Below are 15,201 nucleotides of genomic sequence, written 5' to 3'. Positions count from 1 at the left end.
GACGCAATAGCACACTTATAGACGGCTAGAAACTCGCTGCTTGACAAGCTCCATCACTTCCTCTGCCACTCCCCACGAGAGCTCGTATCCCCTTCCACCAAGGCCATACGCATGAACAATCGACCTCGCAGCATCGTCCTGCAAGCCCTTGATGTCGCCGGCCGGAATCTCCTCCCTCTCCAGTCTGATTCCCCCACGGCGAGTCGGTCTCCGGCCAACAATGTCTCCGAGCGGCTGCAATGGCCCGTCTGCCACGAGGGTGGGATAGTTGGCGGCGGCGTTGGAGAGCAGGCGGGCGCGAGTCTCGGCGCTGGGCTCCGAGTCCCAGTTGTCGGGCTCTTTGGTGCCGCCGATGATGGTGCCGCCGTGGAAGTTTCGGGGGATGCAGAAGCTCCAAGTGCCGTCTGCGTACTGGCGGGTGTAGGTGATGGCGGAGGGATTGGAGACGAGGCATGTTTGGCCTAGATGTGGGCGGATGAGTAAGTGGATGCCGATATATATGTATGGGAGCAGAAAGAAGAGAGAGAGAGCAAGTAAGTGAGTATGTCAAAAGGTTTATTTCCAAAGGACTCACCTCGCGTGGGAAACACGGCCGTGTCGTTGAATCCTATCCCAGAGCAGTTGACCACAACTTGGACGCCCGGCAAAGACTTGACGAGAAACGCTTCGTTCACGTCACGGAGCTCCATCGACAAGATTTTCCCTCCCAGGATATGAAACTGGCGGAGCAGAAAAGAGCAATAGATCATGGGGTTAAGACACCACGTCTTGTACTCGTATCCATAAGTCACCTTGTCATCGGGAAAGTCCTGCTTGCCCAGCCGCTTAAACTCCTCAAGCCCAAGCCCAAGGGCCTGTTCCTCGGTCAAGTCGCCATGCACGGCCGGCGCAACGTCAAAGTACTCGATGCCCTTCATGAAAGTGATGCCGGCTTCGGGAAACTTGGCCATGGTGGCCTCCATGTGACGATACGTCGTGAGGGAGAAGCCGTGCTCGCGCTGCTCGGCCGGGTTGGTGGGCAGGATCCAGCGGTTGTGGGCGCCGGCCCATTGCGAGCTGTAGTTGATGAGGGCGCGCTTGTTGGCGGATTCGTAGGGCGTGGGGAAGTCCTTGGCGACGATGGTGACGCTGTGGCCGGCCTGTTGGAGGCGAAGGGCGGCGCTGAGGCCGATGACGCCGGCTCTTTAATGGCTTGTGTTAGCTGTTGATGCGGTTTGTAACTGTGCTGGCGAAGGTTTCGGCAGAGTGGAATTACCCGATGACGACAATGTCAGACATGGTGTTGTGGATTTGTTATGGTGTAAGTCAAGGATGAGCCTCTGCTGTTATGGCTTGCAGTGTGGTATCATCAAGTTGGCTTTTGGAGAGAAGGGGAGCTGTATATATATTTTCATGGCGATATTAGCAATGCCCAATAAATATCATTCCATCGCTTCTTCCATAAACACGCCGCGTGACGCATTTGCCGACATTCCTTGTCGTCAAGAGTGCTGTTGCAACGATGTTGAGTCTGCCTTTTGACGCTGGCCCTCCGACTCTCGGCGCTGGTTCGCGGGGTGTGGAGTTGAGCAGACCGGGGCCAGTCATCGGGTCATGCGGGGGGGATATGATTAAGGCGAGAGGGTGTCGTCGATAGGCAGCTTTGCATCACAGATAGCATTGGCATCTTTTGTTGTTCTGCGAGCTATTTAATCAATCTAAAGTGAGGCTGGGCTGCAGGTAGAGATGGGCTGATTTTGGGGCCTTGGAAGTCTGCCTTTTTCAGCTCCGGTGCCAAGGGTGGGATGGTGCCTAGCCTGGTCTGTGTGATGCAAAGGGTTGACTACATCTGTGAAATGCGATGGTAAGCGATGTATGCAAATTGGAAAAGAGAAATGTATTGACGCTTTTTGTTGGAAAGAGGTGCAGGTGTGGCTGTGTTGCATGTAATTGATGCTATCGCGTCTCACAAGACTGTACTTATAAGGGCACAGATGGAAGCCGGAAAGACGCACTGTCTGCACACTCTATCTGACCAAGTTAAAAGTAAAGAAAGGAAACCAATGAGAAGACTATATCGTTAAATAACGGTTAGCATTCGTTATCGGCAACTATACTCATATGCCTAAGTATCGATATGTTGTTGATGCTTGGCTCAATTGAGGCGTGTATAGCGAGACACGGGCTATGCCCATCATACATATAAATATTGACTGTATCTCATTTAGCAGCAGCAAAACGCGTCCTCTTCATTTCTGTAGATGTAAATGTCAAAGTTTCTCTGCCAAGGTATATGTAAATACACTCTTGGAGATGGCGTCTTTTCCAAAGTGCCCGGGTTAAGAAGTATAATTGGTCATCTCGCCGTCTGTCAAAAGAGGAAAGAGTTTGCAGATTGAGAAGCTTTCCCCAACGGTGGATCGCTAATCAACCAATCGGCCCGCATTCCCGGAAATCGATTGCCCATGGACAAGAGAGACAAACGCATCTTGACCATGCGGTACTTTGGATATGAAGCTGTGGACATGTCTTCGCCACAGTTATTTCTATATGTGGCGCTGTTTTCCACACTATATATTGCTAGCTGGGGGACCTTTTTTTTTATCCCTATCGGAGACATAAATGGGGAGTTTTTGATTTAGGCTTATACGCAGCACTCGTCAAAAGTCACCGTAGCAAGTAAAAAAGGCGGCGCTATATACGGTCTCACCATGGCTTGCCACGCATCTCACGCAACCCCACCAATAGCTTCTCTGCTACCATCAGATATCGCATGCTATTCAAAATCGAAGCAACATGAACGCGGTGGATTTGTGGAGATTCGACGTCTCTTCACTTGTTACGTGGCAGAGTGAATAAATACCTACCTAGCAGCATTATCTGAATAGGCATATGCCCATCTTGGTAACCAATAGCCTGCTGATATACGCATCCAACTCCCTCCCCCAAAATTGAAACATGCCCTCTTCTGTCCTCTCAATGCGACTAATCATCCTGAAAGACCAGTACTAGTAGTATAAAACTAGATCCTACGTCGTACGTGAGCCGCTAATGTGGTGGTGGACTAAAAAGAATATAGAGGCTAACCAGCCCACATGGACATCTTACAAGTCCGATTTGATCCGTTCTTGGGCAGTGCTGATTCAACAAGCTTGCTCTGAAGCTTTAAAATAAGACCACGTCTCTTCTTACTCTCTCTCCAATTCTCATCTTTGCATATTTACATCTTTCAGAGACTTCATCTTAATATACACTCACTCATACAAAAATGGTCGTCCTAAAACCGCAGTCTGACTTTGGCAATGCGCCACCCCCTCAGACGCCGTACAGCATCATCTCCAACTTGCCGGGATGGGATTTGCTTCGGAACTTTCGCGACGGAGACATGTCTCCCATGGCGAGGGTTGTCAACATCTATCCGCGTTTTGGGCCGACTCAGTTCGCTGGCAAGGTGAGTTGAAATGAGCGGACCAGGCTGTCCAAATGTGACGATAGCTGATCAGATACAATGTTTATACAGCTCGGCCAAGAGGTAGCAAAGAAACTGGGCTACGAGGGCAAAGGCTGCATGGTCTATCTCAACCCCATCATGTTCCCGTACACTGCCGGCCACGTCAGAAACTCGCACCGGGATGAAGCCGCCATTGACCCAGAGAAGCTCACTTTCAAATGCGTCGACGTGGCCGGCCATCGTGTCTACGCCGTCATCTTTGAGCCCCAGCACACCAAAGCCCTGATGCTCAGCTGGGGCAACCCCGGCCTTGGACTCTCCATCCGCATGGCAGAGCACCTGCTGAGCAACATTGACTCACTGGTCGAAGTCCCATTCGACGACTACAAGAACCCTCCCAAACCAACCTTCACGCCCGCTGGCCCAGCTCACCAATTGCTCCGTGAACGCGTCAACAAGTTCATCCACCGCGCCTCTGTTGACCCCGAGCTGGTGAAGAGCAAACCCGACGACGTCTACCTCTACCCCAGCGGCATGGCCGGCATCTACCACACCACAAATCTCATCCAGCAGTACCGCCCTGGAACCAACATCGTCCTCGGCGTAGTCTTCCACAACACCCAGCACCATTTGGTCGAGGAGAGCCCCAACGGCTTCAAGCATTTCGGCAAGGTCGACAAGCAGGGCCTCGATGATATGGAAGCCTGGTTCGAGGGAGAGACCAAGGAGGGCCGGAAAGTGAGCTTCGTCATTGTCGAGTTCCCAGGCAACCCGACGCTGGAAAGCACAGACTTGCCTCGCCTCAAGAAGCTGTCCGAAAAGCACGGCTTCGTGTTGATTGTGGACGACACCATTGCCGGCTTCGCAAACGTCGACGTGCTGGCGCACTCCGACATTGTCCTCACGTCTCTCACCAAGAGCTTCAACGGCAGGGCCGACGTCCTCGGTGGCTCCATCGTCCTCAACCCGCTGTCTCCCCACTACGGCGAGCTGTCTCGCCGATATGCAGAGACTCACAACAACGAGCTCTTTGCCGGCGATGCCGAGGTGATTCTGGCCAACTCGCACGACTTCCTCCAGCGGACGCGCCGCCTGAACCGCAACGCAGAGGCCATGGCGACCTTTCTGCACAGCACAATTGGCCGCGACGACTCCCCCCGTTGTCCGAGTCCAGTATCCCAGCCTGCTGGCCGACAAATCCAACTACGACCGCTTCTTGCGGCGCAGCACCGTCGAGCTGCCCAACCCGGGCTACGGATGTCTCTTCAACGTCGAGTTTGAGAGCGTAGCGACTGCTAGAGCCTTTTACGACCGTTGCGGATTCTACTCCAGCCCGCACTTGGGCGGCCACGTCACCATTATGCTGGCATATAACATGATGATGTTTGGCAAGAAAGCCGAAGAAAAGGAAGAGTATAGAGGATACAATGCCCTCGAGGAGAGTATAAGAATCTCTGCTGGCTTGGAGGACGTCGAGGATCTGATTGATACGCTCAAGGATGCGCTTGATGCGGCGATTGAAGTGAAGAGGAAAGCCACGCCCAATGGCACTAGCTAAAAGGGAAAATGTATATATACTATCTGCAACTAGCAAGCGAGAGATGAACATAATAAGGAGAATAGTAAAAAGCTTAAGCCCAAAGACGTTGCTGGTGAGCCGGTGAAGATGGTTGTACCATTCCTTGGTATAGGAAACATTAGCAATGTAAATTAGGCATTTACTTACGTTACTAGCACGCTCATATGTCTTTAGATGACAAATTAAATAACCAAATAAATGTATCTTATATCAATCTCCCTTGATATCAACAACCTCTCCCACATCCTCCCCACCACATCAGATCCCTTCTCCTACAAGCTTCCACCAAAGGCAGCATTCCCCTGTTAGATCATAAAAGCCCACACCAATAGGCTATTCTCCAAAATGAAATAATTATCGGCCAAAGATCTCTTTTCTACCCCATCTTCTCGATTGCCATCGCCCCAAGCTTCTCCACCCCCATCTAGCGGAGTCTCCTCCCCATCTCCATTCTAACCCCATCAGGCAACTAACCGGAGAAGCTTCGCCGATGCGCCCTCCCAGCAATACTGCTCTCAATAAGAGAGAGGGGAAACAAGGAATCATTATTGCTTCTTCTTTTTTTAAAGTTTCTCTCAAGGTGTGGTCGGTTTCGGTTAAGGCATCTCCTAGATTAAGAGAAGAAGAGAGAGACCCTTGTAGTCGACATGTCATTCTCGATATAGTTGCTTGGATTGGCAAGGCGGCACGCAGGTGATGCCGTATTCGGCGCGGCAGTACTTTTTCTCTTGCCATCTCCCAAAGAAGGCTTCAAGATCGAGGAATAAGCTGGTCGCTCATGACGATATTGTTGCTGCTGAATGGACATAAAAGGGGCCGAGGAGCTGCACTCGTACAACTTTTTGACATTGTATTGGTCTAAACCCTTCTATCCAAAATATCCTTCATAATCTGCTCGTGAAATCATCTACTCGTAAAATTTCTTTTCAAAATGACTTATACTCAACATTACGCTACAGAGGAATTTCCTTCCGAAGCCGGCAAGAAAATCACCACCGTCTATGCCGACGATCCAGCTACAACTGCTGAACTCTTGGAGTCTCTCATAGAGAGGGACGGCGCTGTCATCGTCAAGAATCTCGTTGCCCAATCTCTCTGTGCGCAGATTAAGAAAGATCTGAGACCTATATTTGACTCCGATAAGCCAGATCCTGCTGGCTTCTTCCCTAGAACCACAAAGCGTGCTTCTGGTATTCTCGCAAATTCACCGGCCAGCGCTCAGCTGGTGGTGAATCCCCTCTTTCAGTCTGTCGCAGAGCGGATGTTGACCAGCAGATATACCTACTGGGAGGGTCAAGAACAAAAGAGCGTGGCAGCGAAGCCGCAAGTTGCAAGCATAGTAGGTTTCCGTGTTGAGCCTGGCGGCAAGCAGCAGCCTCTCCACAGAGATGACTCGGATTACCACACTCGAAACTGCGACATGCCGGTAATGTTGGGCTGCGTCACGGTACGGCTTTGTTCTTCACTTTTTATACCGTTGGAACGAATATTTCGCTGATAATAGTTTACCATCTCCAGGCCTTATCCAAGACGACAAAGGAGAATGGCGCAACTGTCATCATTCCAAAGAGCCACTTATGGGGGCCAGATAGATGTCCTCTTGATGAAGAAACGATCTCGGCAGAATTGGAAGTCGGCGATGCCGCCATATTCGTTGGCAACGTATATCATGCAGGGGGCGCAAACGTCACCAAGTACTTCCCCCCTCTCCAGCCCCCGCCTGCATTGTGACTATGACACTAATGGGTATTCGATTGTCCAGAGACGATGCACGTGAGACGATTGGCGTATTTATGTGCAAAGGTACCCTGAGGCAAGAAGAGAATCAGTATTTGGAATTGCCACCAGAGGTAGCCAAAGCCCAAGGATTCTCACCACAGCTGTTGCGTCTACTGGGATACGGGCTATGCCCGCCAGCTTTGGGTCTATACAAGTATAAAGATCCAATGGAGGAGATATTCAACGTCCTAGACGCAGAAACTATTCGCAGATAGAATAGGTATCCAATTCGAACAGGTTCTTAGTGTTTCATACGACAAGAATTCGAAGTCCATTCGCTTGCAGCTGCTGTGCAACTAGGAGCCAGTTGGGCTCTGGGCCGTTCCAAAACTGCGTCAGAAAACTCCGGATAGTTTCGTACTGGTTGAAGCCCGTCATGTTGATGACAGTATCAAGGATTGTGGCAACTTTGTGCTGCCTTTCTGCATCGCCATGACACTCTGTGCCCGCAATGAAAATCGGCCACGGTAAGTTTTGAACGCAGATGGAGATGTTCTCAATCTGATCAAACTGATCAAACAGCTTCATAACTGAAGCCAGCCAATCGAAATTATCTGGTGTTGCATAACCCAGGCATCTGTATGCATAGACAACTGCTGCATGGTGGTACAAGTCCACTAATCTGATAAAGTCGCGGCGGACAATCGGCGGACTCATTTGTAGCTTGCCCGCAATCATCAAGGTCTGGCCTCTTGCCTGCTCAAAACGTGACTGGATTTCGATCGCTGTAAAGCTTTCGGGCCACTGTGACACGTCGATGGCTTCATTAACGGCCATGGATCGCCGTGATGCTAGAGTGATTTGGTGCAGGAATGAAAGGTATTCAGAAAACAGAACATGGCTTCCAGAGTTTGGTGTAGGTAGAACCGTCTCTGCCACATCTATCAAGTCGAAAGACGTTGCTGAGCCTAAAACTTCATGGATTGCGAGCTGATTTCTTAGAAATGCAAACAGGCCCTTGTTACATGCTTCGTTCTGCCCAAAGACATTGACAATCCTCCTTGCGGCAAGTCGATGGCCTTCGGCAGCCTCGGAATGATTCTTGGCCATCTCATAGTTGGCAATTACGAGGATGCAGGCCAGCATCCACTCTGCGTTGGCAACGTCCGCACGGGTATTCAGCTCCGCTCCGCTGATGAGTCGGCTGTTCATTTCTCGGACCTGCCTCTGCAAAACTTCCAAGCATGCGTCTCGTGCCTCTTCGTGATATCGACCCAGCTCGGTTGGGAACTTTGTGGGTCCGTGATAGCCATGATACAGAGAAAACGCGGCAATGGCGAACCGAAGGCCCGGGGCGTTGGCAGCCATGGGCAGCATCCGCCGTCGATAGTCATTCTCTTCCGAATCGATCCAAACCATTCGCCCCGCCAGATTCTTGTCATAATATTCGATTATATCCGGTGAAGACGCCCAGAGTGTGAAATTTAGCAGACTCGGTGTCGCAGAGGCGGTCTCTATCGCCTTATTAATACTGAGGGCCGCCGGTTCTATCGCTTGGAGGGCCTGCGAAGTCGCAACGGAAACCGAATCCTCATTTGTTGGCGCCGGCAACTCCATAGGCACCGAGCCCGCCACAGGCAGCCTCTGGCCTTTCAGCTTGCCGCGGACGGCCACGCCATCAGCCCATCTCAGATGTCTCCCATATCCTGGACAGTTGAAGCCCTTCTTGATGCATTTTGAACAAGCCGGACGACCGAGGTCACATCGAATGCGTCGCCGCATACAGGTGCGGCAGCCTATACAGAAAAACAACGAAATTTATCAGCAGCTGTAAGCGGAAATAGAAAGAAAAAAAATAAACTGTACGGTGCGAACAGCACTTGTTTGGCAGTACCTTTTGATGCTTCAGCCGAGCCCTTTGAGCTCATTGCAGTCGTAACTTATAACCATAAACAAATTCATCAATCCTGACACCTGGAAAGCACTGGCGGGGGATACAGCCCTGCAGATGGCGGTTTGCACGTTGTCTTGCTAAAGTGGGCGTGGAGATGCTGAAGCAAGAAGTGAAAAGGCGGCGGCTTCGGAGAAATAAATAGGCCTATTACCTGATTAGTTCGTTTACGTACGAGCAACGCATCGCCTTATCGTCATCCACCAGCCAGGACTACTTTCTAGGCTAATCATCTGTTCCGCACGAGCTTTAGCCGCGGGCGCTTCTCAAGAGTGCCGGACAATACCCCTTAGCCATGGCTGCAGCTGACCCTCGTGAAACATGGGGACAAGTGACAGAAAGAATGGATATCGAGATAGAAGCATCTGGATTTTCGCCTAGCCCACTAAAACCAAGATAGCTGGGTAGCATTCGGCCTTCTAGATCAGCTAGCCCCAGGCTAATATTCCTTCTTTCTGCGTCTACAATAAACTACAAGTACTGACTTTGCCTTTAGAGAAAGGCAGACCTCCTTTGCGACACAAGAAATTCTTCTTCCTTTTTTGTGTGTTTTTTATTATTTGCTTTTAACAAATGCTTCTCTGATGGTTATCCCACTAGTTGATTAAAAAATGATTGCACGTTACACAAGCGGTGACACCGTCACACAGCAACAATCAGCAAGCCCTTCAGTGCCGCAGCGGTGATTCAATCTTGCCGTAACCTGCCTTAAAGTAGAAGAAAAGATGATGAAGAAGTGAAATGACAATGAGCCGCCTCAGGCCAAGCCTAATTCACAATGAAGTGAATGGGCCATCTGTTCAGCCTTGGACCGCCTACAGCGCACCAGCTGCCACTCCTATTCCCTCCCCATCTCAACCTCTCGACAGGGAAATCGAGCCTCGATGCCTCAAATCATTCTCTTCTACCTTTCTTTCATGCTCTAAATATCAACGCACAGGCTGCCATTCAATCTCATCCATCTTTGCCATCCATCTCAGTCAATCTTATTGCATTTTGATTCATCATGGCCGCCAACCCGAGAGAGCCAAGAGACTTTATAAGCGATCTCGAGGACCTGGAAGACCTCCTCTGCCACCACATCACCAACTCTAAACAATCTCCAGAACTATTCACAGAACAAGTGATGGATATCCTCAAGAATGTTCTTAGCATCGATCGAACAACCCACTGGAGCATAAAGTCGTTCATGCGCGCTCTTCGAGAAGAATACGCTCTTCAAAGTATGTTATATGTCCCCTCATATCATTTCTCTTGGGCAACAGACTCAATATTATCTCCATGTAGAACTCACGGATAAGGAACCAACCTTTGACCACGCCAGCCACGAAAGCTGGCCTCGCATCAACCGCACCGCCATCGAGCCCCTCAGCAACATGCCCATGACCCACGATCGAGGTACCGACCCCTGGTCCTTTGCCGTCCGTCTCGCCGACCAGCTTTACAACGTCATTCGCCTCCAAGCCAAGATGCCGTATAAGCCCTTCATCGAAGTCCTCGCTGAAAACGGCTTCGACCCCCCGGAGCATGATGATTCGGCCATGTATGGCAACGAAGCTGACAGCAACGACGACGGCGACCAGATCCAGGATCGCCAGGGATACGAGGTCAGTCTCCACGCGAGACTCTCGTTTCTAGACGATCGTGTTAAAATCCTGGAAAAGAGAGAGGAACTCTTAGAAGGCCAACTTGGTCGTGCTACTCAGGCCGTGGCAGCTCTGCGATCCACAAACTTGGAACTCGCCAAGAAGGTCTCTGAAGTTCAGCAACGAAACCATGAATTAACTAGATCATATGTCCTGTAACTCGAATCCTACAGCAAGAAGGGTGGGCAATATTGATGCACACAAAGACATCACATCCATCCAGGAGATAGCGCTTCATAAAATTTATTTCATCATATTTCCTTGTCCCAGTTTTACTAAACACGTGCAAACGATCCCCTCATCTTACAAAGTCCAATTTGTTCACCTCGACGTACTCTGATAGCATGATCAGTAAAATTCTCCCGTGCACATATGAAAAACTTCGTAGATGGTTGAAAGATAGTTCACATCAGCAACAAATCCAAAGCAAATTTTGGTAATTAGTGTAGTCCACAATTGGCTTTCAAGCTTTTATACATCGTCATAATCATAATCGTCATAAAAAAAAAAGAATGAATGAAAAGGTAATAAAAAAAATCAGCAGACAATTCTTCCTATTATGGTTAGTTGCTTTAAAAAAAGAGATTCGTTGCAAAAGCTCAAGCTTATTGTTGAAAGAAAATCGTAGCATCATAAATGGTTTTGATATGAACAGAAGCAAAGAAGAGGCCAGCGCGTTCATCAGTGCAGCCTCTCCTTCACATAGACCATGGCAGCATAGCCAGCACAGCATTTGGTGCTCATCTCGTGGGAACACCACGGGCACTTTACAGTCATAGATACTGCGCCAGCGAAGCCAACATTACCCCTTGGCCGAATGATGGCCTCTGGATTAGCCATGGCTTCATAGAGATTGCTGGGCATATCGTGAAAGTATTTGCACCCGCAGCACTCGACAAACATCTTTGCAATTGGTTCGCCTCCAACAACAGGTGACCCTGGTACGCGCCGTGGCGCCTTGGCGAGTGCAAGGTCAGACGTGGATGAAGGCTGGCTCCGGATGGAGGATGGCGGTGTGACTTTTGGACCAAGGCGAGGCGATCCTAGCAGTGGAGGAGGCGGGGCCAAGGGGGTTGCTTTTCGAGCCTCTTCAAGGTATGAGGCTGGTCCAGGGACTAGCACCGCTGACTGAAGTTGTTGCTTTGGTATTGCTACATGTTCCATCATCTTTAAAGGCTGATGCTTTAGCTTCGGTAAGAAATCGGCTCCAGGTATCACATCCGCCTCCAACTGAACCCGGTGGTGAATGGATTGTCCAGTGACAACAGTAGTGGTCGTCTTGGCCACAGATCGTGGAGTCTTCAACCCCAGACTATTCTGGCTCGAGCCTGCCCCTGGCTGGAGGAGGAGCGGCTGCCTAGCTGGGCTTTGAGAACTATTTCTCATGCGACTCTCCGTAACTAATCGCTTACTCTCAGCATCTTTCATGGGGGGAACCTCCTTTTCGGATTGAGGTCGGGAGGTGTCAGGCGTACCAGGCATCGATATCGAGTGGAAATCGTCAGATGAAGAGTCATCTCCCGAGGGTGTGGGGGGCCGGCCGTCTGTGAGCCGACGAACGGTGAAATCGCTATCGTCCCGCAGAGAGTTGTGAGATTTTCGGATCGGAGACAGCGATACTTTTGTGTCGATTACTTGCAAAACGGAGGACTCAATGTCATCCCACAGTGGTATTTCTATTGGGTCTGGCTTGCGGTCCCTAGCGATGCGACTGGCCTCTCGTGGTGTAGACGTATGTAGATATGCACCGCCGCCTTCTACGCCTTTTTGTTCGATAGCGCCGGTCGCTGGATTGGGGGGAGTTGTGAGTCCGTTCGTGCAGATTCAAGCCGGTTGTATGAGACTCGGAAGTCCCTTTTGATTTGGCTGCAGTTGGATCGTGATTGCTATTAGACGAGTCAGAGCTGCTAGGCCGATGTGCTGGCGAGCGTGGCGAAGACACAGATGACACCGAATTCAAGCTCAGGAGTGAATTTCGCTTTGAACTTCGACGAGGTGGTGCAGGTGGCAAAGATAGCTGCGAAGAGGTTCCGTTTTGAGTGAGTCCTTTGTCTGTAATTTCACCGCCCTTCATAGCATCAACAGAGGACGCAAGGCTGGGTTGGGCTGTGTTTTCTCTTGGTTGTGGCCGTTGAACAGCAGCAGAACCATTTGACTGGGGAATAGCCGTAGACACTGTGAGCTTAGGCTTTGAACTGTGGTCCAAAGCCTTCCCGCCGCTGTTTGGGAGATCTGGCTGAATGACACCAGGGCCTCTGCTTGTTTGGGACGGAGCAACGACGGCCGGTTTGTCCCTCGTATTCGGTTGAGGCGGTGGCAATGCAGGCGCAGATTTGGTTGCCTCATTGGTTATGACCGGCCGCTTCGACGCTTGTTGCTGCGAAGCGGCCTTTGACGACTCCCCGGGCTCCTTGGGCTTCAAGCCAACAAAGGCTCTCCATCTGTCCATTGTTCCCGTATCAGAAGCATCCATTTCTGCCGAAGAGATGAGAGACCTTGTCTTGGCAGCTGCAGCTGGATGTCTAGTAATGGGAGGGTAAGCCCGTCGCTGAGACTCTGGATTTGGGCGAGCAGGAGGGGCAGACCACTTTTGGTTGTGCGCATTGTTCGTCCGAAGCGCTGGATGGATTTTGGATTCATCCATATTTTCAGGTCCTTCCACAGTCTTCTGAGAGGCAGCATGACGTTGAATTTCCAGCTTGATGCCTCCAATAAAGCCGGTTTCGCTAGGACGCGATGTTTCAAGGGAAGCCCGCCGAGACTCAAAGGGAGCCTTGATCATAGAGGTGAAGGAGCCGGATCGTCCATGTTGAGGGCGATGAGGCAAGTCATCTCTAGAGGGAGTTGTAAATTCTAGCGCGCTCGAAGGTCTTTGTTTGTCTCTCGAAGCCGCCGCTGCAGACGTCATACGATTCGCTTGGTCTAGGGCATGCGGCGAAGAAGGGGGAGGCTGCTTGCTCAAGCGCTTCTTCTTAATTAAAGCATTTTTGAGTATGGATTCCTCCTTTTCACGCTTTGACGACTTTTGCTGCTGCTCCTTTTTGCGCTGCTCTTTTTCCAACTGCTCTTTTTTTTGCTGCTCTTTCTTTAGCTGTTCCTTTTTCAAATGCTCCTTTTTCAGTTGCTCCTTTTTCAGCTGCTCCTTTCTCTCTTGCTCCTTTCTCTCCTCCTCCCTCTTCTGCTGCTCTTTCTTCAATTGCTCCTTCTTCTGCTCCTTTTTTGTATCCTTCTTTTCGGTCTTTTTGCGCCGACCGTATGCCTCCCAACTTGGAGACTGACAAATGGATCTCCGTTCATCTTCATCGTTACTCAGAGGAACGTCAAAAGATACAGCTTTAAGTATTGGCTTGCTCCCTGGCTGAATTTGAGGCAGGATTACCGGTTTGGTTTGCGCGTCGGTAACTGTCTCGGATGTCGCATCCAGCCCAAGATTAGTGGAGCTGATGTTGATGGTGAGCGGAACTATTTGAGTGATGGCCATTTTCTCTCTGGTTGTGCTGGCAGCCTTTCGAGCATCCTTTTTGGCAGAGGTTTCAATGCGATAGGCCTGAGCTACAGGGCGATGCGATGTGGTAGGCGGTGGTCTAGAGACGGTGTCGATTCTTGAGTCGGGATTGGAATTGGGTGTGGATTGAAGTCGTTCGAGCTAGATATGGTTGGAAGAGGTTGCGCATTAGCATGTTTAAGACCATCATTTAAAGCCTTGAAACCTGGAGACGTAACATCCTGGTCTCCGCTTACCATGTAACGACGCTCGAGCTCAAGCATGCGCTGCAAGCTATTTGACCGAGCGGGTCGAGTCCTTTGGCTGGACATTTTGCTGGGGTCGCTTGATGCTGCCTGGCAAGTCGATTGGGGAGAGGCGTAAAAATAGACAGCCAGAGGGAAAGCTGGCGGCGAGATGGATTCGACACAAGGGAGAAAAGCTCGTCAGTGGCTACGATGTGGCTGGTACGAGGTAATAAGCCGGTGCCGCACGGCTGGGAACATGCGCCTCGCTCCTGGGGTACGAGGGCCGCCACAAAGGACAATGGAGCGTGAAAGCTCGTCGCTTTGGAGATGAACGACGATGAAGGAGGACAAGGACAAAGCGAGGATGAAAAAAGCCACCCAACCACAAAGGCCTGTCCTCGGCAGAATGGCGGTTGGGTGTTGGCCCTGTGCAGGAAGCATTCAGTGAACGCACGTGGGGGCAGGGAAAAGCGACGTCGAACGACGTTACAATATGGGCCCTTCGTACTTGGGACGGCACTTCGTAAATCAGAGCGATAGTTGCGGGAGCGAGCGGGTAAAGGAGGCGCCAAAAACCAGGCCAGTGGCCTTGGTGCCCGCAATACGAGCTTGGAGGAGCAAGGTTTGGGCGATGCGGTGGTGTGGTGTGCAGACTGAGACAGCGGCGATGAGGTGGTCCAATGAGCCGAGCAGACGGGCCACGCCAGCTGAAGCAGCGCAGAAACAGCTACGCGCGAGGGGTCAGTGGCCTGATTGAACCACCTCCTTGCTTTGAACGAGCAGAGAGGTGAACAGCAAAATGCAGTAGAATACAGTAGAATAATTCCCCAAAAAAGAAAAAAGACATGAGCGCTGTTGCTCGTGCTCTCGTGCATCTTTGCCTCACCGTCAGCGGTGCTACCTTACAGGCAGTGCTAACGGCTTATGGCGTAGGCAGAATCCACATCCAGCAATGTCTGGGCTGGGCGATGCTTTTGGGCAGGTGGAAAAGCACGCAGCGCTTGTGCCGGCCAGGGGAATACTGTAGGCTTGAGGGAGTCCTAGCGGCAGAGAGAAACTCGGAATTAGTGGCCCAGGGACGAGGTGGAAGGGTCTGGCTCAATGTTCGGAACATGCTCCAGCGGTGCCTGTCTGCAGCAGCAGG

The 15,201-nt window shown here is 50.8% G+C and overlaps 8 protein-coding genes across 8 annotated transcripts; 4 read left to right on the top strand and 4 right to left on the bottom strand.

Annotated features, from left to right (window-relative positions):
- Positions 1 to 15: 15 nt before the first annotated feature.
- On the bottom strand, positions 16 to 1,278 carry TrAtP1_006741 (uncharacterized protein; the record flags this gene model as incomplete). The annotated part of the gene is made up of 3 exons (XM_014082425.2): positions 16 to 461; positions 575 to 1,182; positions 1,256 to 1,278. The coding sequence occupies 3 exons, from the start codon at positions 1,276 to 1,278 to the stop codon at positions 16 to 18; spliced, it is 1,077 nt and encodes a 358-aa protein (XP_013937900.2).
- Positions 1,279 to 3,247: 1,969 nt separating this feature from the next.
- TrAtP1_006740 (uncharacterized protein) lies at positions 3,248 to 4,711 on the top strand (the record flags this gene model as incomplete). Its single annotated transcript, XM_014082427.2, has 2 exons — positions 3,248 to 3,430; positions 3,500 to 4,711. 2 exons carry the CDS (start codon positions 3,248 to 3,250, stop codon positions 4,709 to 4,711), a joined length of 1,395 nt encoding a protein of 464 aa, XP_013937902.2.
- Positions 4,712 to 4,790: 79 nt separating this feature from the next.
- TrAtP1_006739 (uncharacterized protein) lies at positions 4,791 to 4,988 on the top strand (the record flags this gene model as incomplete). The annotated part of the gene is made up of 1 exon (XM_066113250.1): positions 4,791 to 4,988. The coding sequence occupies one exon, from the start codon at positions 4,791 to 4,793 to the stop codon at positions 4,986 to 4,988; it is 198 nt and encodes a 65-aa protein (XP_065969336.1).
- Positions 4,989 to 5,191: 203 nt separating this feature from the next.
- TrAtP1_006737 (uncharacterized protein) lies at positions 5,192 to 8,766 on the bottom strand. The gene is made up of 2 exons (XM_066113249.1): positions 8,623 to 8,766; positions 5,192 to 8,524 (listed from the first exon to the last, which is right to left on the bottom strand). Exons 1-2 carry the CDS (start codon positions 8,654 to 8,656, stop codon positions 7,038 to 7,040), a joined length of 1,521 nt encoding a protein of 506 aa, XP_065969335.1. The 5' UTR covers positions 8,657 to 8,766; the 3' UTR covers positions 5,192 to 7,037.
- Positions 5,941 to 6,507, top strand: TrAtP1_006738 (uncharacterized protein; the record flags this gene model as incomplete). The annotated part of the gene is made up of 1 exon (XM_014082428.2): positions 5,941 to 6,507. One exon carries the CDS (start codon positions 5,941 to 5,943, stop codon positions 6,505 to 6,507), a length of 567 nt encoding a protein of 188 aa, XP_013937903.2.
- A 386-nt stretch (positions 8,767 to 9,152) lies between the features above and the next one.
- On the top strand, positions 9,153 to 10,558 carry TrAtP1_006736 (uncharacterized protein). Its single transcript, XM_014082430.2, has 2 exons — positions 9,153 to 9,902; positions 9,967 to 10,558. Exons 1-2 carry the CDS (start codon positions 9,686 to 9,688, stop codon positions 10,482 to 10,484), a joined length of 735 nt encoding a protein of 244 aa, XP_013937905.2. The 5' UTR covers positions 9,153 to 9,685; the 3' UTR covers positions 10,485 to 10,558.
- A 448-nt stretch (positions 10,559 to 11,006) lies between these two features.
- TrAtP1_006735 (uncharacterized protein) lies at positions 11,007 to 11,807 on the bottom strand (the record flags this gene model as incomplete). Its single annotated transcript, XM_066113248.1, has 1 exon — positions 11,007 to 11,807. One exon carries the CDS (start codon positions 11,805 to 11,807, stop codon positions 11,007 to 11,009), a length of 801 nt encoding a protein of 266 aa, XP_065969334.1.
- A 217-nt stretch (positions 11,808 to 12,024) lies between these two features.
- Positions 12,025 to 14,141, bottom strand: TrAtP1_006734 (uncharacterized protein; the record flags this gene model as incomplete). The annotated part of the gene is made up of 2 exons (XM_014082431.2): positions 12,025 to 13,971; positions 14,067 to 14,141. The coding sequence occupies 2 exons, from the start codon at positions 14,139 to 14,141 to the stop codon at positions 12,025 to 12,027; spliced, it is 2,022 nt and encodes a 673-aa protein (XP_013937906.2).
- Between the last annotated feature and the right edge of the window lie 1,060 nt (positions 14,142 to 15,201).

Source organism: Trichoderma atroviride, chromosome 3, assembly GCF_020647795.1.
Source record: "Trichoderma atroviride chromosome 3, complete sequence".
NCBI classification, from domain to species: domain Eukaryota; kingdom Fungi; phylum Ascomycota; class Sordariomycetes; order Hypocreales; family Hypocreaceae; genus Trichoderma; species Trichoderma atroviride.
The sequence above is the reverse complement of the archived record's forward strand: the minus strand, read 5'-3'. Positions and strand labels throughout refer to the sequence as shown.